The sequence below is a fragment of the Phaenicophaeus curvirostris genome, chromosome 6 (assembly GCF_032191515.1).
Source record: "Phaenicophaeus curvirostris isolate KB17595 chromosome 6, BPBGC_Pcur_1.0, whole genome shotgun sequence".
In the NCBI taxonomy this organism is placed as follows: Eukaryota; Metazoa; Chordata; class Aves; order Cuculiformes; family Cuculidae; genus Phaenicophaeus; species Phaenicophaeus curvirostris.
Genome location: NC_091397.1, coordinates 37,880,886 through 37,903,597, shown reverse-complemented (window position 1 = coordinate 37,903,597; position 22,712 = coordinate 37,880,886). Strand labels below are relative to the sequence as shown.

At 40.3% G+C, this 22,712-nt stretch overlaps 1 protein-coding gene across 1 annotated transcript in view; it reads left to right on the top strand.

Annotated features, from left to right (window-relative positions):
- The window catches only part of ITGA9 (integrin subunit alpha 9), a 217,543-nt gene that overhangs the window by 146,326 nt on the left and 48,505 nt on the right, over positions 1-22,712 (top strand). The window contains exons 19-22 of the mRNA XM_069859822.1: positions 14,213-14,299; positions 15,991-16,070; positions 19,279-19,368; positions 22,020-22,128. Coding sequence (XP_069715923.1) covers positions 14,213-14,299; positions 15,991-16,070; positions 19,279-19,368; positions 22,020-22,128 — 366 coding nt within the window. The remainder of the gene's footprint in view (positions 1-14,212; positions 14,300-15,990; positions 16,071-19,278; positions 19,369-22,019; positions 22,129-22,712) is intronic.

Here is a 22,712-nt window from a genome sequence, read left to right as displayed (position 1 = left end):
AATGTTGCCATACAAATATGATTTAGTAGCGTGAGGTACATGTCTGGTGAGCACATATATACGTACATGTACATGTGTAAGTGAGATGAAGCAAAGCTTTCCCCAGAGCCCTTCCTGCTCCCCCGGCTTCCGTGTCTCTGATTTTTTTCATGGGTTATTGGAGAGCATGGACTCACACATGAGAATGACTGTTACTGAGCTTATGTTGATATCCCTATGCACTGATCATGAGGGAATAATCCAACCAACATAAAGGCATGTGTTCCTCCAGATTTTATTTTTTTTTTTTAATAAAGGTGTAATCAGATGCAGTGCACTGCTGACAGGTTACAAAAGTACATGTAGTTTGGTTGTACATGTAATGATAGAACAAATATAGGAACATACAGTCTATATGTCTGGACACAATCGTTTTGGACTCACAAAACCTAATTAACTTTTCTGGACAATCTCGTTGTGTCTGGATGGGTGTTCAATCTTACAGAGGTTTTGCGATTTTGTAGATAAAAGATTATTTTTGTTCAGAATATACACAGAAACTAATTCTGACTCAAGACATCTTTGGGTCAAGAGAGAGGAGAGAGGGAGAATATTTTGGGGAAAGTAACTCTGTATGCTTTCTTTGCTCTTACACCTTTTCCCAGGCAATCAGTTTGGCCAGTGTGGAGGCAGGTTATCGAGATGGAGAGATTATTCATCTTTCTGTTGACCTTTCTGTGTGGCTGTAAAGATAATCATGTTTTGCTTATACATGTGCTAACTGTAAGCAGCCTGAAAAGCCAGCAGTTCCTACTGAAAGAGAATAAATTATACAAATAAATACAGGGATGTGCTTTTGTACCATTATACGCTGATTTATTTAGGTCCCATGGACACTGAATTTTAGATGTGTTTAGATTTACGTTTCAAAAAGTGGGCAGCAGAAATGCCACTAGGATACCAAGCCCCTTGTGCAGGCCCTCTGTCTTGGTTTGCTTCCATCCAGCACTTCCCTGTTGCTAGGCCTGGACACTCAATGCTTGCAGTGCAGCTCCCGTGCTCATTTTCCTGCTCAGTGATGGCTCTGTACCAGACACAAGGCTGTTCAGACAGAACTGTCAGCCAACTGGCTCTGTCAGACCCTCAGCAGTACTGGGGAAGGGGCAGTGGTTTAGCTAAACTGACTGTGCAACCCACAACAGTGGTGCTCAAGAATAAGAATATTAAACAGTCTTTGTGATGAGAATTCATGTTAGACGTGATAGTTGCCATATCAAGCTGGAAAAGTCATACAAAAGTAAATGGTGTCTATAAAAATCTACTGAAAAGACTCTGCAAAAGTAAGTGTATCCTGCATGTACTTTGCTCCTTGTCTGTAATATAATATAATATCTACTGAAGGTAGTAACCTGTGGAGTACAAAATACCTGCTGTGAAGTGGCTCTGTTTGGGTCATTTGCAGTATATGTGTGTGTGTGTTACTGATTTTGGCTTTTGGAAACAGTTTCACTTACTTGGCTGCAAGTACACAGTTACGTTATTTTGCCTTGTGAATGGGGTGACGTATGTGTGCATGCATGTGTGAGCATGTGTAAGGAAGAAAGCATCTGAATTTGTTAAAAAATGGTGCAATATGAATAGGATGATAATATAAAATTTCTGACAACACTGGGTCGAATCAGGGATCCTGTATATCCTTAATCCTTCTCCAGCTAAGGCAGAATAGTGTTAACCTAAATAGAAGGGAGACCCCTACTCCATGTGCCCTTATCTCTTTGGATGTATTCATCGATGAGTCTCCACAGCTTTCAGGTGTGTGGGAGATGTTCTCTGAGAACCAATCTGAGGAACAGTTCAGTAAAGTTTCTCTGGATCTGACGCTTGTAACTTCACAATGACTCAAATCCTGGATGGCAGAGTAAGGTCAGCAGCAGTGCTTATCAGACTCGGTGGGCAGGAAGGCTGTGTGAGCCTGGGAAGCAGAGCAGAAGAGCGCCCAAGAAATTGGTCATCAAAGCTATCAAAAATATACTTATGGTGGAACTGACTGAGTAGTCAGAATTACTGAAAGTTGAATGACTGATTCACAGTTTTGTCAGCTCTTTGACTCAAGAAAAAAAGTCTTAGCGTTATTATTACCCCTTTGAAATTACTTTTGAGATTTTTGTCCTATTTTTTTTAATGCAGCAGCCGTACGTCTGTCCATATGTATTTATAGAGGAAGGAGCATAGCAATAGGAGCAACATATGTTTTGGAAATATTTGTGAAGGTACCTGACATGGTGTGATGTCTTACCTTTCTCCCATTTCTCATCTCCACTGCCTATGGAGGAGAAAATAAAAATGATTGTTATGGTCATGAGTGGAGCCAGTGGGTTAATCCCAGTTTGAAATCCCAGGTGTACTTTTGTCTGTCTGCCTCAGCTGGAAAATAGTATGAGCAATAGACCTCAAATGAAGTTTGATGTTATCTGTCCTCTCCTTCCTCTCCTTCCTTCTCTTCTTTTTTTCTTCCCCCACTAACTGTACATAGTTTTGGAATGTTGCATGCAAAGAAGAGCAAAGAGTCCTGTTTATTGTTTTAGCTGCAGTGTTTCAAGCAAGGAATTCTTTTCCTTTCTATTCCAAGCAATAATTACATTTTTCCACTATAGAAAGTACTTATTATGTGAAAGGCATTTGTGTCTTAATACAATTAATGAGCCTGATACTTCTGTAAGAATTACAAAAGACAGATGAAAACTGAGTTACTGAAATGTTTTTTGTTTGTTTTTATTAGTCTTGAACTCATACAGGCTTAGAAAGATAGTAATTTCTTGTTAATCATAGACATGAATTGCACTAAAATATTCAGTAGGTAAGTTGAGCTTGCAAAACTCTCCTGTATCCCAAACCTGATTCTTCTCATCTTTGCAGTAGTTTTTCTTTAATTGTGGAGTGACATTAACTGCCCTATACTACAAGCAGGCAGCCCTGTTGTCCTCGCTTTTCATGGTTCTTTAAAGAGAGGAAGTGACAGAGCAAAGTTTTGAGCAACAGCTGATCATAATGTAGTTTTAACTGCAGTTGGCTTCCTAGAAGTACCTTGTCATTGCTTAGCATCCTTTAAAGGGAGGAAGGATGAAAGAGAAGATAAATTTGCAAGATGGATAAAACATAACAGGCTCTAGGTGAAAATGATGCTGCCTGCTATGACCCACTAAATATGTGGGGTTTTTTTTGCTTAAAAACTAGAAAGAACAGAGGATTTAATCTGAATCCTTCTTGTGAAAAGAATACTCTTCCTTTTTCGGTAGAAAATGAATGAACTGACTTTGAGGCTGGTACTGATCTTCCCCCAACACTTCCCTGATTATTATTCATGGAAGCAGGCAAATCCCATCCCAAAGCATGCCTCCAGCCCAAGCTGAACATTAAAAGCAAGGAGGAAAGTGACTGAAAGTGACTGGGGGAACCTGTCAAGTCCTTGCATATTCCTCCAAAGCTTTAGATAGCCAAATGGCTGGAAAACAGTGTGACAAGAGACTTCCTTGGCACTGTAGTCAAGGTAGCTGCTGCCCTCTTCTTGCAGAATTTTAGCTCACGTGATTTCTCTCCAGTGTGCTCTAGGAACTGTTAGAAGCTTGTGGGGATGGGAGGGAAAAGGCAGCTTGAGCTTTCTGGCTCTGGGAAACTATTTGGTTTGGATTGTGCTGAGGAGTTAGAGAGACCTTCAAGAGCCTGAGGTTATCCTGACTGGACTGGAAGCCTCTTCGTCTGAGAAACGAGGCACAAGTGCCAAGCCTGAGCTAACACATCTTCCCTAGGGCATGGAGGTAGTTGCAGGGGCCAGAGCCCCAGTGTGAATTCCCAGACTGATGGTGTTGGCAATTATGTCAGTTATCCGATTCTAATTGTGGCTGTTGGGGGGAGAAGTGGCCTCAGAACTACAAACTTGTCATTAAGAGCCAGATGCCAAAAAAATATGTATTTGCTGTGCTGAGAACTGTTTTCCTCTGTGACTGCTTTTGTACCACTGTCTTTGAAAAGGATATAAAAGCAGGAGTAAGTAAGGCTGTCATCTCTATTCCAAACTTCTATGAGGCATAGTAAAGACATCACAAAGTCTGGTGTCTCCAGCCATTACTCACTGGACAACTCCACTGGGGGCACTGGTCATCTGCCACTGTAAAATAGGCTACTGCCCTGTATTTGGGGGATGTTCTGTTTAGTTTATCCTAAGTAACAGGTTTTATGTGACTTAGTGACATGGCCTACCATGCCCAAATCTAAGGGGAACTCCTTATGTTATTAATAACACCTAGGTCGTGCCCTACAGTACTCCAGTGGATGAGCATTGTTGGGCAGGTGGAAGTCTGACCTTTAAGCTGCTCCTGCTCTGTTGGCAGAGTATGCGTAGCTGTACATTAACACATATGGAAAAGGATCATATACAGTTAAGCCTGGCCAAGCAGTGTAGTTGAAATGTGTCCAAGCTCACACTGAATGAGCAACAGCTGACCTAACAGCTCCATGGGGATGGTGAATCTTACTGATGTTTCCTGGATTATTCCCTGTATCCTGAAGAAATTAAGTTCAACAGTTCTTAGCAGTCAGGGAAGCCTAAGATTTAGCCTGTGTGAAAGCCAATGTAAGTCTAAGTGGTCCGTTAAAGATGAGAGCTAGTGTGGCAGGAAAAGTGAAACTTATCAGAGTGGCACCAAATCATCCTTTGTCCTTATAGCTTCACCACCTGCCCTGCAGGTCCCTTAAAAGGTGGATGAAGCAAAAAAATGACTGGTTTTGTTGACTGGTTCTGAAACTTGTTTTGAGGCATAATCATTTACATGAGATGAGCAAAAAACTTCTACCTCTTCTTCATCTTCTGAGACAGTACGCTTTAAAAATCTGCTGCACTAGCTTTTCATCAGTTAAGATAAATGTTTATGAGGTAGAGAGACAAAAAATAAGTACATTGGGAATATCCAGTAAATAGAAAAATTTTTGTCTTTCTCCCTTTTTACTCAAAGATTTGCTGTGCCAGCTGTGATTGGTGAGCTCATGATCTATAAATAGGTTTCATCCATGCAGGAGAAGGACAAGGCAGGAGACTTTAATTAATTATATAGTAATAGTTGTTTTCACAAAATAAGCAGCAAAGCCAAGACGCTTGAAGCCAGGCTTGCTGAGCTTGGGGGTGTGGTGTGCCTACAGCGTTTACTAATGAGATCATGGAATAGGACAGGAAATCTCTTCCTAATGCCAATGAAAACTACCCCCCCACCTCCTAGTTCTTTTTATGAAACAACTGTTGGGCTTCCCCAGCCCCCTTTCAAGCTTATTTTCTGATAACGACTCAAACCTTTGAGTCGTTATCAGAATACAGGTCTAGGCACCCCACTACCCCAGATCTTTGTATGCACGTTTGGCTGTGTGCGTGTCAGCACACTTGGGTATGCGGTTTTACTTGCTCATGTAAGCGCTAGAATGATGAGAGTCTTTGCCTGTGAAACAGCAGCTTGTGGAGCTGCAGAATTTATGATGTGCGACATTCACTTTTGCTGATTTGGTTTGTTTGGGTAGTATCTGTGTGTTGAAAAGAGAAGGAAGACTTTCAGTCCCTGTGGCACCTTTAAAAAAGACCTTTGCAACTCACAAAAAGAAACTTTTTATTCTACTGTATAATTTGATTGGAAACCCAATATTCTTCAATCATTGCATTCAAGAAATTAGATACCTACTGGTTTTATGACAGTGTCTATCTGAGCAAGTCGCTTTTGAGTCTATATCTCCCTCTCTGTAATATTTTTCATAGCAGGTAATACTTAAAAATAGTTTTCATACTATAGTTGCCATTGCTGTGGATTTATCATTGACTTATCCTTCACATTATTTACATGGTTACTTGCATTCCACCAGTGTTTGGAAAGTTATTTACAACAGAAGAAACTTGTGAAGTTCAGGCAACAGAGCTGTTATGTTAAAAGAGTGAAGCCATCTTCATTTCTTTCCACCGTGAATATAATTTTCCTCCTTATGTTTAATTCTGTCAAACGCTTTGTTTTTCCAAGTGGAAAAGTGCACACAGAAGAGTTTCTGAACACAAGGTATTTGCTTGAAGTTGCTGAGTAAACAATCTAACAAAAAAAATGGAATAAAACTGGTGAGATTTTTGCTCTGAAAAATTTCAAAGCCAATATCCACTTATGCTGGGCCACTGCAGTCCATCTTCAAAGCTGTTATCAGTAATAGTATATTTTTTTTCCCAGGCCACATTGCACGCTCTTGGCTGGTGAGAGGGTCTTTGGCCACCACCGTGCCACCACTGCCACCTAGGTAGCTGGCCCCAGGAAAGCAGTGCATCTCACCACAACGTACAAACTTTCCTTGTCCTTCCTCTGTCTGACCCCCTGTTTGTGCAGTGTTGGGAGCTGGGCATTGCTGGCACTAGGTGTTTGAGTGCTTTGTGCATTAGTAACTTATTCCTGAAACAGCTAAGATAAAAAAAAAGAAAACCGAACCAAACCCCAGAACTTCTGGCTCAGTTTGTGACATACTGAGATTTCCAAATGTGAGCAAGTTACTGATGCCCTCAGCATTTACTGTGAGCCAAAGGAGTTGGGGAAGGTCGGTGCCTGACAGGATCTGGCCCAGAAACACAGGGGAAACAACATCTGTCTGTTCAGCAAAAAGCGAGAGGACTGCTGACAAAGAGGCAAAACAGACTGCAGACTGGTAGTTGTACAGATAAAACAGTCCCAAAGGACTTTCACGGATGATAATGAGACCACATTTTTAAGAGGTATCTGAGGTTGACCAGATCTACCGTTACAGATGATTTTTGCTTGAATTGTACAGTGTCAGAAAGAGTTCTCAGTCAGTAATACTACTGATCTTCTTTGTGTTCTTGCAGTTTTAAAATACCCAGCAAAGCCCCATTTTGGAGGAAACCATAGTATCTGTGGAATTTTTTCTTAGAAAAAATGAGCTGTTTTATGTACAAGAAGGGGCCTCCGAGATTAAATTACTCTGAGTCACGCTTGCCCTCAGTCATAGGGAAACTCAACCTGTGCCAGTCTTTTTATTTGAAAAAAATCCCCAAGCTTTCAGGAGCTTAGGCATTCCTAATTGCTTTGTACATGCGGGTAATTGTGACCCACATTCTTTTGTGACTTCAGTTACTGTGGAAAGAAAATACACTAGTATGTTCAAGGGGTGACTATTAAATGAATTGAGAAATCTTCTTATCCTTGAAGCCACAGTGAAGGCATTAAGAGGATTGTGAGGCAGGGAGAGATGGGGGCAGAAGCAAAATAGAAATTATGCTCTCAAAACCCTAGGGAAACTCACAAGTTGTTGATAGTATAAGAATAGAAGGGCTTAGACCAAGGTTGTGAAGAGTGGTTTTAAGAAGCTACCTCAAGCATCGTCAAAGAGGTGAGTCTTTATTTTAGGTTCCTGACATGGAAGTTGTTTGCACTATCCAACTTTGCTAGCTGTGTGCGTAGGAAGCAGATTACCAGCTGTGAACATGTTCAGTGGTATCTCCCCCAAGTAAGAAGTTCTTAAAATGCAGTTTAGGTATATATAATTGTCCTTTTGGGTGGAACAAAACATCCAGATGTTCATCTAAATTCTCATTTGGGAAGATGTCCCTTGCCAGCAAAAGTACAAATTGGAAATACTGAGATATAAGTATGTGCTTTAAGTCAGGGTCCATGACGAGAATAAAAAACCTGTACAAATTTAGCAAAACTGTATTTTTCCCAGTGCCTGATGTAAGCCTCTACCTTTGGTGCAGATCAGAGAATAACTAATGGAGAGAATTAGTTGGAAAGTGTACGTACTGGAGAGTATATAGTAGATAGCTGTGTAGTACCTAACTTTTGAGACTTGGTACAGCATGAAGTGAACAAGTGCAGGCAGCTCTCCTTTGTGATATTTTCTTAGCCTATTTGTTTTAGGACTTCTCAGATAAGGATACTGTTCATGGTCCCCTGTGGTGTCAAGTGTAACAGTTCACAGACAGGTGTTAGAGAACAAGAAAACCAATAATAAAAAAAGCAGTAACAAGAGTGTGTGCTCTTGCAGCAAGTGCAGGGTTCCTCAGTAATCACTCTTGACATTCTTCTTTTGTACTCTTTGGAAAGCGTGCAGCAGTGTCAAAAAAATATCTGACAAGTTAAATAAATTCGCAACATCTTCAGAACAGGAATGTTGTGCCAGCATATTATCAAAGCTTCCAGGACATTTTCTCTTCTGTTCCAGAGCATATGAATTAGTGGCCAGAATTTGCGAGGGAGACTTTTTTCCATCTAAACAACAGAAAATCTTTACTTTGAGTACAGCTAAGGAAAGAGAAATATAAACTGCTGGTAGTTGGTGTGTTTTTCCTTTTAAGAAAAATACACATATTATCTTAACAGTTCTGCAATGGAGATATTTTCAGTGCCTTTCATTAGTGATTTTAGTCCATTGAAAAATAACAGCTGATCAGAATAGTATTTAAAAGGGTGAAGTCAACTCTGGCACAGATAATCAACAATATTCTGAGCAATACTGAATGTTCAGAAATTAATATAATTCTCTGTTGACTATCTTGGTATGACTTTAGCCATGTCCAGCACATCATTTTGCAAGTTTAGTATTGTTCTGTTGCATTTCTTTTTTGCCGTTTCTGATTTTACCTACTAGTTGCTTGTGTGCTTAGAAAAGCAGAGAGCTGGCAGGCCATAACATTAGTGCTCTATGGGAGCACTGATGAGTGCAAAACAACACAAGTGACCTATATGTTTATATTTATTTGCTTTTGCTGATAGTCATAATTAGGTAGAAGAGTTGACACATAGATAATAGGCTAGTACTGAAGATTGTTGAAGAGGAGTTAATGGGCAGGGGGAGAATACTTCAGGAGATTCTTGAGGCAAGGACCTAGTCATGGAAGAGAATGAAGGGTGAGAGCAAGCTGAGGAGGTATGCTGATGACCTCAGTCTAGAGGAGTTGCTCTGTCTTTGGGGAAGAAATGAATGATCCTAAGAGTGGTAAAAATAAAACCAGAATATGATTATATGAACTGCCAGATCAGGCTTGGGAAGGTTGGAGTGTTTTGGTTAGACATAAATGAGGCAGAGAAAGGCCAGAGTGTATCAGCTGATCGATAAGTCATCACATACAAGCTATGTCCTTGGGGGAAAAAAAACCATATGTGATCTGATTTGAAAATGGTTAAGCAAGGTGAAGCTAAGGAAATTTCAATATCCTAGTTTGGGCTGTGCCAGTTTAGAAACAATGATTGCTTTTGGTTTTCCACATTTAGGAAGAGGGAGCTTAGAAGCAACATGTTGTGTTGGTATGGCAATATGAAGACTCTTCCCAGAGGCAGAGTCTCTGACCTGTGACTGTGTTTTATCCAGAGCCAGGCAACTTTTTTTTCCACCAGTAGTTCTCTCTTACTGTTTTCTTACTGCATTCTTTTTTCCTTCCTTTTAAGTCTTAGATTTGGCAGCTAATCAAGTTGAAAAGGACCCTTCAAGGTCAAAGTAAACAGTATTTAAGAAATCTAAAAATGTTTGTTTCGGGAGGAGGGGGGACAAATGGCAGCTGTCTTTGAGCTGGGTTTGATTCTAATAAGGGGCCTTCTCCAGGATCATACCTAAAGTAATCTGGTCTTGTGCTTTAGCTGGAACTGGTCCCACCTTTATAGAGAGAACATTGTGCCCCTCAAATACTATTAAAGGAATGCTGTCTTTTAAACGCTAAAATACATGCAGTTGAAAGATTTCTTTGATATGACCAGTTCCAGTGCTTACAGCTATTTTCTTATTGGTAACCTACCTTATGTAGCCTGAAAGATGTTTGGTTTGCTTGCAGTCCAGTTATGATCTCTGTGACAGGAGAAGAGCAAAACGTAAGATAGTTGCATATGTTATATCCCCAGATAATCAGCTAGGTGAAGCCAGCAAAACGATATAACTCCTGAGTTATTCCAGGGTAAGATGGTGATCACGTTATCCAGCATCAATCTGTACCATTAAAATGCTTTACTTATGTTGTAAGTGCTCTCTAGAACAATCTGAATACATTGTTTCAAGCATTCAGCTTGATCTAGCTTGTCTACCTGTCTGAAGCAAATTGCTCTGTGAGCTCCTTAGTTTCTTCTGTTCAGATATCTGAATTGTTTTGGGCAGTACAGATTTGACTGCATTTAATATATGTGTTAGAGGCTAGAATATGAGGAGAGATTGTTACGAGGCACATTCCATGTTGTCAACCTGTAGTCACACATAGTCAGAGCTCCTATGTTTGACACATGCCCACTTCTGCCGAGAAAGGTACTGTCCAAAGACGCCAGTGGAAGGGATAGTTTGTGTCTCCCAGTGAAGACTACATGGTACACCAGGTGAATATCTGAAACAGCAAGCTAGGTAGGGAAGAAGTGAGGAAGAACATGAGCATTGCTGAAATTTTTCATCTCAAGTCTTAAATTTAGCAAATAGGAGCATTTTCAGCTTGCTGCTTCTTTATGCAACATTAATATGATCATTACCAGCTTCCTGTACTACCTGGTTGAAACCACACGTAGTATTTATCTTTCAAAACATCTTTGTCCAAAAATAGCACCATTTGGTTACGTCTCTGCTCCTGCCACCGATTACATGCCCTGGGGATTTTTTGATAGTATTATGCTAGAGGACTTAGGTTAACTTGTTGTTTCCCCATGTTCCTCTTATAATGGAGTTAGAACATGAAAATTTTTTGCTTATGTTATGATTATCAGGAGCTTTCTTTTCTGTGATAAAGGATTTTGAGAAACAGACTGTGAGCTAGCCTGAGCTTCATGTTTCTCATACCCAGGTCTATGTTTGTTATGCAGTAATACTACAGCTATTTGGCTAATCCAGTTTTTATTGGATTGACTTTCCTTAAGAAAATGAAATGCTGTGAAATATTTCAGAAAGAAATCAAAGTTTTCCAGAAAAAGCTTCACACTGTCTCGTTGGAAGGGTTACTTCCAACCCCTGTGGCTCTGTTTTCTAACCAAACTAGAAACTGCTATGGAAGCTTATCTGATAACCTGGGTTCTCAGCTGGATTATATTGTCATAGAGAAGCATCACACACTAAAAAGCGTTATACAACTTAAGTGAGAAGTGGCATTCAGAATTTCTGGAAGCCCTGAGTTGCACTATTTTCATTCCCTATTTATTTGATAAGACAGCATTGCCTCTATAGCTTGCTGGAAGAGCACGAAAATTGAAATTATTTAGTGCTTACAGAGTGCCCAAGTGTTATAGAGCTTAACACCATAGGAAACCCCCATGAAGAAACAATTTATTCTCTCTCCAGAAGAGTGTGCTGCAAATAAAGCCTGAAGCCAGACAGTGAGCAGTGAAGGAAAAGCAAAATGTTTACTCATTAGCTGAGCTTCGCCATCCTAATCATAGAACAAAGCAAGGAGTCCATGGGAAAAGTTTTCTGGGTAGCTCGTGTAATTTAAAAATGTGCAGAAAGCAGAATTAGTGTGATGCAGGCGAAGTTATTCCGGCTGTTTCTTAGCATTGAATGGTTTGACTTTGCAACATTAATAGAACCGAAGTATATCTAGTTGGAAGGGACCCATAAGGATCATAGAATGGTTTGGATTGGAAGGGACCTTAAAGATCATCCAGTTTTAACCCCCCAGCCATGGGCAGGGACACCTCTCACTAGATCAGGATGCCCAAGGCCACATCCAACCTGGCCCTGAACAATTCCAGGGTGGGGGCATCCACCACTTTCCCGGGCAACCTTTTCCAGTGTCTCACCACCCTCATTGTGAATAATTTCTTCCTAATGTCTAATCTAAATCTTTCCCCTTCCATTTTAAAGCCATTCTCCCTCGTCCTTTCACTTCCTAACCTTGTAAAAAGTCCCTCCCCAGCTTCAAAAGCCCCTCTACAGGATCATCAAGTCCAACTTGCTGCTTTTTGCAGGACTATCTGAAACTAAATCTCATAGGACTAAGAGCATTGTCCAGATGCTCTTTGAACTCTAATAGGTTTGGTGCCATGACCACTTCCCTGGGGAGCCTGTTCGAGTGACCTACCATCCTCTCAGTGAAGACGTTTTCCTAATGTCCAATCTTAACTTCAATAATGTTGTATTAATATTAATCATTAAACGGGATAGATGAAGCCAAAAGGTCATTGAAGTCAGTCTTACTGCATCCATTAAGCTGTTGCAAGCCACAGCAGCAAAACCAGCCAATACAACATAATCTGTCATTTCCTTAACAGACGATTATAAAACAACTGGCATCTGTCTGCCTACTGTCTGGACTGCAAAGGCAGGCAGCTGCCAACATGCAAAATGAAGAAGTGCTGCACTTCTTCCATTATCAAGATGAGAGTTCTTTCTTTAATTGTGTTTTTTGACATCTCTGAAGTGTTATGGCCTTAAGGAGAGGAGGCAACCTCTTGGGTCTTTCTGGTCACTGTCACCACGAGACAGCTATGTAAACAGAAAACCCTCTTGAATGAACAGAGACTGGGAGTTAGTTGATGAAACAGAGAGGGTTCATAGGTTTCCACAGTTAGGTGGCCAGGGACATTTGAACAACACAGAGCCAAGAATGTTCCCAGAGGAAACAGCTGTGAAATTTTTTGTTTAGTTATGCAGCTGCTCAGAGTTTGTGTTCACTTGATCACTTTCATAAAGCTGGAGAACCTCCCAGACTGCTGAGAGGAAAAGGCAAGTGAAGGGGATCCTTCACTGTGAAGCACTTCCTCTAATGTTTGTGTTAAATGGAGGAGAAATTCTAACACAGCATATGAGGATGGCAGCTTTGTATGAGTAAAGCTAGATGTTTGATTTGCTAGGCAGAGACATCTTTTGTATTTCTGAAAATAGAAGCCTACTGAAATTGCAAGGAAAGAAATACGTAAAGAATCTGAATGTGGAGGCCACTGCTCTGGTATTTCAGTAGTACTGGAATAATATCATGCCATCATGCATCTCCAAGCATGGATGGGTTTTCTCCTTACATTATTTACTTTTCATATGAAACTAATGAAATACTGTCTAAGTCAGATAAGAAAGGTAGCATTAGGGCTGTAATTTTCTGTGTGTGCCCTGATTTGAACCATGATTTTTAAGAGATAGGAGACCTTGCCTTTCAGCTATCACAAGAAGCAGTTAAAAGATTATGAATCTGAATGCTGTCGGACTCTAATTACAATAACAGTAATCTCTGTAGAGCACTAAAGCTGTGCTTGGGTCAGAAAGGGAAAGACAAAGAGGCATTTCCTGGAGATGTTCATAGCCTTTGTCCATGGTTCAGGAAGCTACTTCTATATGTGCTTGTTCCAGCTGAGAATTGTACTCACATAAATGCTTAACTTTAAGTGAATATTTAAAGCAGAACTCGGATTTGAAGTGAATTGGGAAATGTGCATAAGGAGGCAGAGCCTGGGCTATAAGAACTGCTGCAGATATACCAAAAATAGGTCAAATAAATTGTATCCTGTAGCTAAGAGGTTCTCAGCTACATGTGTAGAATAGAGTTAATTTCTAGATTTAGATACCTATATTTAGGCATTTATATTGTAGCTGCATAACATCAATACCATAATCCAGTAATGATCTAGTCAATACTAGGGCCTAGAGAGGTATTCAGCCCAGTCTAAACTAAACATCTACATCTACATTTGGTCTGCTTAACTGTTTTCTACATTCATTGACTGTGATGGGAGCATTCACACCTAGATCACATAGCAATCACCTGCTGTGTAGGCACCTAGAAGTGCAATTGAATCTCAATCCTGAAATGTAGTGAGATGAAGTTGTCCATACAGATCACAAGACTGTTTTCTGATAATCTGGACATGAAGGTATAGTAAGACACTTATTTTACAGAGCAATGAAATGCTTTCCATTCAATGGAAGCATTTTTGTTGTCTTAGTGGAGTCCTCAGTCAAGCACAATAGGGCTGTTCTAACCTTTTTCATTTACATTATTGACAATGTTCATAGTCTGTCATTGTTTAGCATGAGGGGAGGTTCATCCCCCTGCATTATCTGTGCTACCATTGTGTTACTGAAGGTGACTGGAATGTATTATCAACGTGGTTCATCCTGTGAACCAGAGAAAGACGTCAGGGCAGTGAAATGGTGGAAGATGTTTAGTCTTCTAAGATATTTCATCATAATGGTATTTATTAGTACTCCTTTTTCTCCCCAAATGGACTATCTCACGGTCTTTTTTATTTTCATACAGGAGGAGCTGGGCATTGCCTGCGAGTTGCTGGAGTCAGACTTCCTCAAGTGCAGCGTGGGATTTCCTTTCATGAGATCAAAATCTAAGGTAATGCTATGATGTTTGCACTTGCAGAGTGATGATCCAGTCACCTCTTTGTCTCCAAGGACTTGCTGAAAGGGCTACTGCTCTTGTTAAATCATAGAATCATAGACTGGTTTGGGTTGGAAGGGACCTTAACTAATTCCAGCCCTCCCTGCCATGGGGAGGGACACCTTCCACTACATCAGGTTGCTGAAAGCCCCATCCATTCTGGCCTGGAAACCTCCAGGGATGGGGTATCCATGACTTTTTTACCCTCTTTCAGCTTAAAACCATTACCTCTCATCTTATCCCTGCACTCCCCGATAAAGAGCCCTTCCTTAGCTTTCCTGTAGGCCCTCAGTCTGTGGCTGATACTTTCTGTTCCTTTCTAACCCAGATACCCAATTCTTTCACAGTTATGGAGGGTAGCTGTCCTCTTTCCCATCAGGTAGAACAAATGACAGTGCCCTATGCACTGCAATGCAGTGGTCTTGACAATCGATGCAAGAGTTGCAGCTATGAAAAACTTGCATATTTCCTCTGCAGAAAATTAGAAAGGGACTCTCTGTCTTATTTATTTTGCCTTTATTCTGTTTTTATTTTTGTCTTCTATTCCACTGAAGTGCAACTGAATTTGTATGAATTAAAATGAAAACGTCTTAATGACTTTTTGACATTATGGTCTCCTGGTAGCTTTTGAAGAGGATTTTGTTTGGTGCTAGTAGTGGATGAACTCTCTCATAATGTTTTGAAATCCTGCTGGGTTCTGTCTGTCACTAAACCTAGCTGTACAAATGACCAACCCAGAAAGGTGAGAATATGAGGAATAACTCCAGCATGACCTGAACAAAATGAGCCTGAAATTCTTCAGAAACTTTCAACTTCAAAAACTAATGCTTGAATTGATGTGTCCTTTGACCTGACATGAATTTTTTTCACCTGATATGAATTTTTTTCTTTAACATGTTATATTGACTAGTAATGCAATCTTTTGAAACATTAAAAAAGATTTTAAGTAGAATGGTAAGAATAAACACGGTAGCAAAATATTATATGGAATGTAAGAATTTAAGTGTTTTGTTTCAGAATGACATAGCGGGTTCTTGTAAGGCTTTTTTCAGCAAGCCACTGAAGTTAGCATAAATTTGAAAACTACTTCACTTGGCCAAAAGCTGTTTTGGAGTTAAGTAAAAATGTTATTACTTGGAAAAGTTAGTGTAGTGCACCAGTGGTCATCAAATTAGATTCTCTTTTCAAAATTACCACTTGATTTTATCCAGTATGGTGGGTGGCCTGAATTCTGCTTTAAATTGTGGCAGTTGTTCTAAGCCTGTGTGCAGGCCTGTGGCATGATCTTTATTCCCCGTAAAGGTCTTTTTACCAGAAGTGACATATACACGGGTGCTAAGGTAGTTTCAGGTAGTGATCCCCTTATGCTGGAAGACCTTCCCTGGCAGATGTTCTCCTCAAGAAATATCATTGAATGGCAATTCTAGTAAAGGCCTTCTCATAATGAAGGAAAAATTTAGCTCTCTAGTATTCGAACGGAGACACAATTGCCAAGATTTAAAAGCTACTTTACAGTAGATGAGGCTATCTTACATATACCAAAATGGGCTACTTTTGTAGCATACTAAAATGTATATGAATCTTCAGAATAAATACATTTTGAAACAACATACAGTGTCTGTAAATACTGCTTTTTCTTTGTGCAGTATGAGTTCAGTGTGATCTTTGACACAAGCCACTTGTCTGGACAGGAAGAAACGCTTACCTTCCTTGTCACTGCCCAAAGGTAAGGAAACCTTTGTGCATCTTAATCACTTGGACAGTCTTTGTCACATGAAATGTGCATTGCATATGCTTGGCACTTTTGTGATATTAGTTGTAGATGCATGTAGTATGTAGTAAATGAGGTTAAATTGATGGGGCATTTTGATAATATAGAGGGGAAACCATATGACATAACTTTCTGAAAAATAAGGCAGCATCATGCTTAGGATTTCTTTGCCAGGCAGTTGCAATTCTGAAGCAGCATTTTGTGTTCTCTCAGTTGGAAGGCCCTTGTGTTTCTGTGCCTGTCCCTTTGGGCCCCATATCAAGCTCAGCTCAGCTGCAGCTGATGATCAGCACCAGGCAGACCCCGTTTGTTCCAGCTTTTGAATGAAATAAACCTGCTTGGATGCAAACCAAAAGAAAGATAAATGCTTTCATCAGATGGTCAGGAATCTCACTGACAGTTTCCAAAGTTACATGTCTATTTTTTCATCTTCAGTGAGCTGTGACAGACTGCATGGAACAGCTGAATAAGGTACTTCCCTGAGGACACTTGGAGCAGGCATTGAAGTAGGGTCATGCCAAATATGCTTGCATAGGAATTTTATCTTGGGCAGAATAAAAGGTGTAACACGTGCTCTGTGCCACCTAAGATAATGTGCTGCAAAGAAGGAGATTCAGTGAGTCATTCAATTACAGACATTGTCGAGGTGTGAATAGGAACTGACATTAACCTGGGCCATGAACTTCTGCTATAACATGATGGGTGTGTGACTGGTTCCTGATTCCACTTGCTGAGTGGGCCAACTTTGTACACTCCTGTGTCAAAATCAGTATCTTTAGCCTGAATTCTCCTCCCCAATTTCGTGACATCCCACCAACCAGCTGTAGATGAGAGATGAGATGTAGCAGTTGCTGAGTGACTGCTCTCATAAGGCGTAGTCCTGCCCTGCAGTAACAGCTGTAGATGGGAACAAGATCCTGCAGCATGAAAGTGAGACCACGTATTAGAGGGGCAAGACCTTGTCTTAAATGTTAGAGAAGTTTTATTCTCCATGAAGATAAATTGTGTCTTCAGATGAGCTTGTTATTCTTCTAGGTTAGGGAGATGCATCAGGATCTGCTAGGTGAATGCCAGCCTGTGCAAAGATGGGTCAGCTCTGCTTTAAATTTGCCCAGCCAATGTTTTCAAGGTTGTACCTCTTATTTCCCTACCTTGGTTAGCACAGGGCTTAGTCCTCAGATTTTGGTGCCCTACCAGTGAGAAAGGTTAGTCAGTGCCTTTAGGTGGAGCAAAGAAATAAACAGCAGTTTGTACAAATAGTGTGAATGCTCAGAGGGGTTAATACAAAGTTTCTTATTTCTCATCACAAGGATGGGTAGAAGGACAGTTGTGTTTAGAAGGTTTCAGCCGAACATCCAAAGACAACAGTCCCACTGCTGATTGCCCTCCTTTTCTCTGTGACGTTAGGCAAATTGCTTGATTCCATCACTGTCAAATAAGTGTAGTAAAATCTTTCTACCACATGAGTTGCTGGGCTGTAGTAGGGAGGCCTGGGGTATAGTCACTGATAAAGAAATGGAGAGGAAATGACTGTGTGTGCAGGGACATTATTTACACACAAAACTGGAGCTGATCTGGCAGAAATGGCTGGAAGTTTAAAAGCTATTCCATGCTGTTGCAGCAAAGTAAGTCTTGCCCTTCAAGTGGCCACTTAAGCCTGTAGGTGCAAGTTTGGCAGTAGCGTCTGTAACAAAAGGCTCGTTCAACAGTGAGAGAAATCAGTTGGAGAAGAATTAAACACCACATTTATTTAAAAAACAAACCCTATTCTGTGCTTCCTGGACTGAACTATTTTTCTAAAGCTAGATTGGCTGAGCTTTATTCTCCTTTTCTGGTAGTGCTTTTGCTCCATTAGAAACAGACAAGCACATGCCCATGAATGCTGTGTGGAATTCTACTTGCTTTTTCTGCTTGCCGCTATGGTATCTTGATATTCATGTTGAATGAGAAATATCTCTGTTTTGGACTCTTTTTTTGAGCCTATTCAGAGGAAAAGCTTTTATTAAATGAATTTTTTACTTGGACTGAAAGTTTGTGGGGTTTTTCCATCTGGGCCATAGTTTTATTAGCAGACATGGCCAAGATGTCCTTCAGAGAAGTCTGAATGGTATCTATGTATGCATGTAGCCAGCAGGCTCTGTTTTTATGACCTGAGCAATGTGTCATGTGCATGATATCACTTGGGGTGTTACTGCCTGCTGTGGTCTCAGTGGTACTGTCTTCAGGTAAACAGGATAGTATCTTTTGTTTTGCCAGTTTGATTTGTGAGTAAATCCAATAAACTGCAAAGCAAAAGTGATTCTAGAGTCACTGCTGGATAAACTGCATATATATATGTGTAACATATATATGTAACATTGTTCTTCTGAGCTGTCACCCACCAAGCAGACTTATCATCAGAATTAAAATAATTACAAGTTTGCATGTTGGACATGCATTTCAGGAACCTTTGCTAGACTTCATACATAAGTGTTCACATTGAAATAAACTGACTGCAATGAGAGATGATTGCTCACTTTTCTCTTTTCTTCTACTACTTTTGATCAGTTGAGGCAACTGCCTTTGAAAATGTAAAATAAATGTTCCTTCACTTTGGCAGCTAAGTACAGACAGAGGAAGTGGAACTGCTGAGAGGTTATCACTGGTTCTGTAGGAGCATCTCACACAAAAGCTGCCTGTAGTGGCACCAGATTGGTGCTGTGCTACAGCGTAGGTACCATGAAAGCACAGTTTCATTTTACAGAGTCAAGGACCTCTGTAGGGTGTGTGTCTCCCTTCCATACTGATGTACAGTCCAGCTAGGAGAAAATAGACCCCTGCATTAGAGTCTATGTGCCCTTGTTTTTCTCCACTGTGTATGTCAGCTGCTGTAGTTTAGCACTGCCATTTGAATTCATTTCTTGCTGCAAGATATGTTTTTCTTTGTGAGCCTGATCATGTCCCAGACACAGAGGAGCAACTGCAAAACATATGCTTTATGTGTGTGCCCTCTCCAAGGTGGGATGAACAAATGTAACTCGTAAAGATTAAGAGGTTCCTTAAGGAGAGCTGACATCACTCAGAGAGGCTTGGAGTACAAGACAGAGAGATGGTAGCTGTGAAACTGTGATATATTGCAAAAGCTGTTGATTTACAGCATGTTTGTTATTCCTTTCTGGCACAGTGGAAACCTAGAACGCACTGAATCTCTGCATGATAATACTCTAACCCTGTTGGTGCCTCTGATGCATGAAGTGGACTCATCTATCAATGGGTAAGTACCAGTCACCAGAGGAAAACAACAACAGTAATAACAATCCTAACAATAACATATTACTATTTTCCAGTGAAAAACTGAATTCTTCTCTTTGTTTACGTTTAGCCAGACTATTGCACTTCCCTGTTTCCCAGACTCTGGAAATACAAGGAATCTCATTCATTATCTGGGAATTTTATTTGTCATGCCTTTCATTCCAACTGTACTTCTTTCTCGTTCCTTTCCAGCTAATGCTGATTGGTTATCATCACATTTATAGTCGATGTTTTAGTGCTCATATTTGAATTAATGTGATTTTGTAGAGATGGTGGGCTTTAAAATAAAACTAAAAGGGAACAAGTGAATCATATCTTGTTTCTTAGGGCATATCTTTAAGGATACAGTTGAAGATCACCAGGCCAAAGGTTAGGGTCAAATGTTCTGGGATTTTAAGGAGCTTCATGGAGTCTAACTCTTTGCCTTTCTGTTTAGTTTCACAATCAGAATTCACTTCTGCACATTTTTTCTCTGCTTGGTTGTCTGTAAGGTATCTCAATGTCAGCTGTGGAACATTATTCACACTTTGACTGAAATACTTGTATAACATATAGCCATTGTCCTCTCCCTGGGGCTGCATATGTACACATTCCTTCTGCCCTTATACTCAAGGGGTCTTCCCTCCACTTCTTCATTACAATCTTAAGTCTAGAATAAAATATTTGCCATCAGTGCGAACAGACAGACCATCTTCTAGCACAGACGATGCTTGAGTTGGGACTGCGGGACCTGGTCACTGGAGGAATTAGCATCCATGTAGACTGAGAAAGTTGAGATTCATTCCTAAACTGGGGAAGCAAACTCATCAGCAGTGTCTCTAAGAGGCCATTGTCTGTTTTAGCCAACATTTATGTCAAGCTCTCTGACCAGTGCAGGTCAGCATAGGTGGAAGTCAAAGATTCCCCTGACCAGCATGCTACCTGTGTAGGAACAAAGCTATCTGCACTAATATGTGATTTGGCTGAAAAGCTGGGTAAACTCAGATTCATGATCTTGTCTGGGTTTTACCACATAGAGCTGATTTCCTCTCTTGTTGCATAGAAATAAAATCCCTCAATTACTGCCACGATAGTCAGAATGGGTTGAAAGTATGCTTGAGGCTAGTCAGAGTAGTGAAGAGGGCTGTCAGACCTCACAAGATGAATAGCAAGGATAAAAATCTCTTCTATATTGAGATAGAGTCTCAGCAGTGTGTTCTGGAAATTTTTGAATGCTTTCATTGTTACAGGTTGAGCAGAAACTTGACTCTGTATCCCTTGCTTCTTGATGCCTTGATAAGGATTGATTTTTGTAGAGCTTTATAGATACAGATGCTTTCATCTGTGTCTTTAGATCTGTCACCTACAGAACATTACATGCCCCCCCCAAAGCGCTTCTTTTCTTTCTCTTCAAAATATGTTTTTTTTTAATTTATAAGCCGCCCTCCCAACTGACTATGTGGATTATTTTTTCTTTCTCATAGACAAGGCTTAGTTAATTCGAGTTCACAGAAATGTCCAAATACTGGAGAAAAGTCTGTTTTATTGGAGGGCACAACATTCCCAGGCATGGTAATAGTAGTAATAATATTTTTTTGGACAGTGTATTCTCACAGGTTATTTATTAGCTATCCTAAATTAGAGTTTACAACAGCAAATTTCATCTCTGGTCATAAAGAGTCTGGAAGGGTTTGTACCATGTTTGGGAGGAGCCATCTGGCACAACACTGTAAACAGGAGGAGTAAGTCTGTCTCTTGCTGTCTCCCCTAGCAATCCCTGGCATAGGAGGCAGGCAGGAAAAAAGGAAATGTACTTAAACAGGCTTAAAATCTTGTCTCAAAAAAACTCTGACCCAAAAGGACAGCCTGGGAAGGAAGCAGTTCTAGGCAAGGTTTGTCAGGAATTACACCAGGACCACTTCCAGCCAGTGGAGATGCATGAGATTAGGAGAAGGCACAGAGGATGCTTAAGGCACTCTTAGTCTTCGTCTGCAGGATTTCCAGATGTTATTTTTGTTGTGCTTTCAAGTCTTTTCTGATAAAACCTTAACTGCATTTTAATTTATGATAAGATGAGTAGCTGACGAAACTTGCCCTGTACCACTGTTTCAAGTTGAATAGCCCCTCTACTCTTCGCTTTAACTATCTGCCAAATATAAAGGTAGTGAAGCTCAGATCATTAATGAAGTGTTTGTTCCTGCAGTGCCATGTAAATGGTAGATAAAAATTGAAATATTACTTTACTGAATATGTAACTGAAATATTCTTTTTAGTAACTGATTAACTTGATAGTGCAATGATTTCCTGTGTTAAACAAAATACAAGACTTGCACAGAACATCCAAGGCAGGGGGCCCTGGAGAAGAGGTTTTGTATTTGGAAAGGAGAAAAGAGATAAGCTAAGTAATCAAAAGAAGTCTGCTTCAGCAATGGGATGTTAACCTGGGTCAGCTGAGATGCTGCTTGTGTAGTCTAGTGTTGCTAAGAGGAAATAAAATCATAAATAATAGGTTAGTGTAAAATGGTCCCATAGAATTTCAAATTACCAGAAAGCAAGGAGTGCAATTCACCTTGTCACAAATATATTTAATTTTGGTGACAAACAGCTTACTAAATCTATATCTTGATCTTTCAGAGAAGTCTTCCCTACTTCATTTTTCTACGGTGATTCTGTAGAAACATCCAACTTTGTTCAGCTGGAAAACCACGAATGCCTTTTCCAGTCTCTGAACTTCACACTGCAGGTAAAACTGATCCTTATTTTGACTGCTTTCCTGATTGACAGCACACCCTGTATTTATATCTCTTTTGATCTGAATGTAGTATGGGCTTTGATGCATGTTTCTGAATCACAGTCTGCTGTGCAATACGTCCTTGATTAGATGCTATATTTGAAGTGTGCAGAAGTGGTAGAAGTCCTTATCTGAATATATTATCACAAGAATTACCAACAGGGCATCTCACTTCCATAGGAATGAAGCTGCTATCGTTTGTTTCTCTTTTAGCTTTCATCACATGCTGAGTAAAGGGCTCTTGTTACTGTAGTGCTACATCTTGGATGCAGTTACGTGTTCAAAAGGACAGAGTAATTCTGTAATGGCATAGTCCTTGAGGAGAGGAATGGGCAGCCTTGATCAACGAAAGCAAACACATACCTGTGCAAGTTATTCAGACTTGCTAAATCCCCCCAGTATAAAAATATTTATAGCACTGCTGATAAGAGTTCAGCACAGGGAAGAGTCTGTGACACTAAAAAGACAGGTGTGAGAAGGTTTCATTAAATGTCTTAGAGCTTCTCAGTGTTGTTCAAGTATCATCCATAGATAGC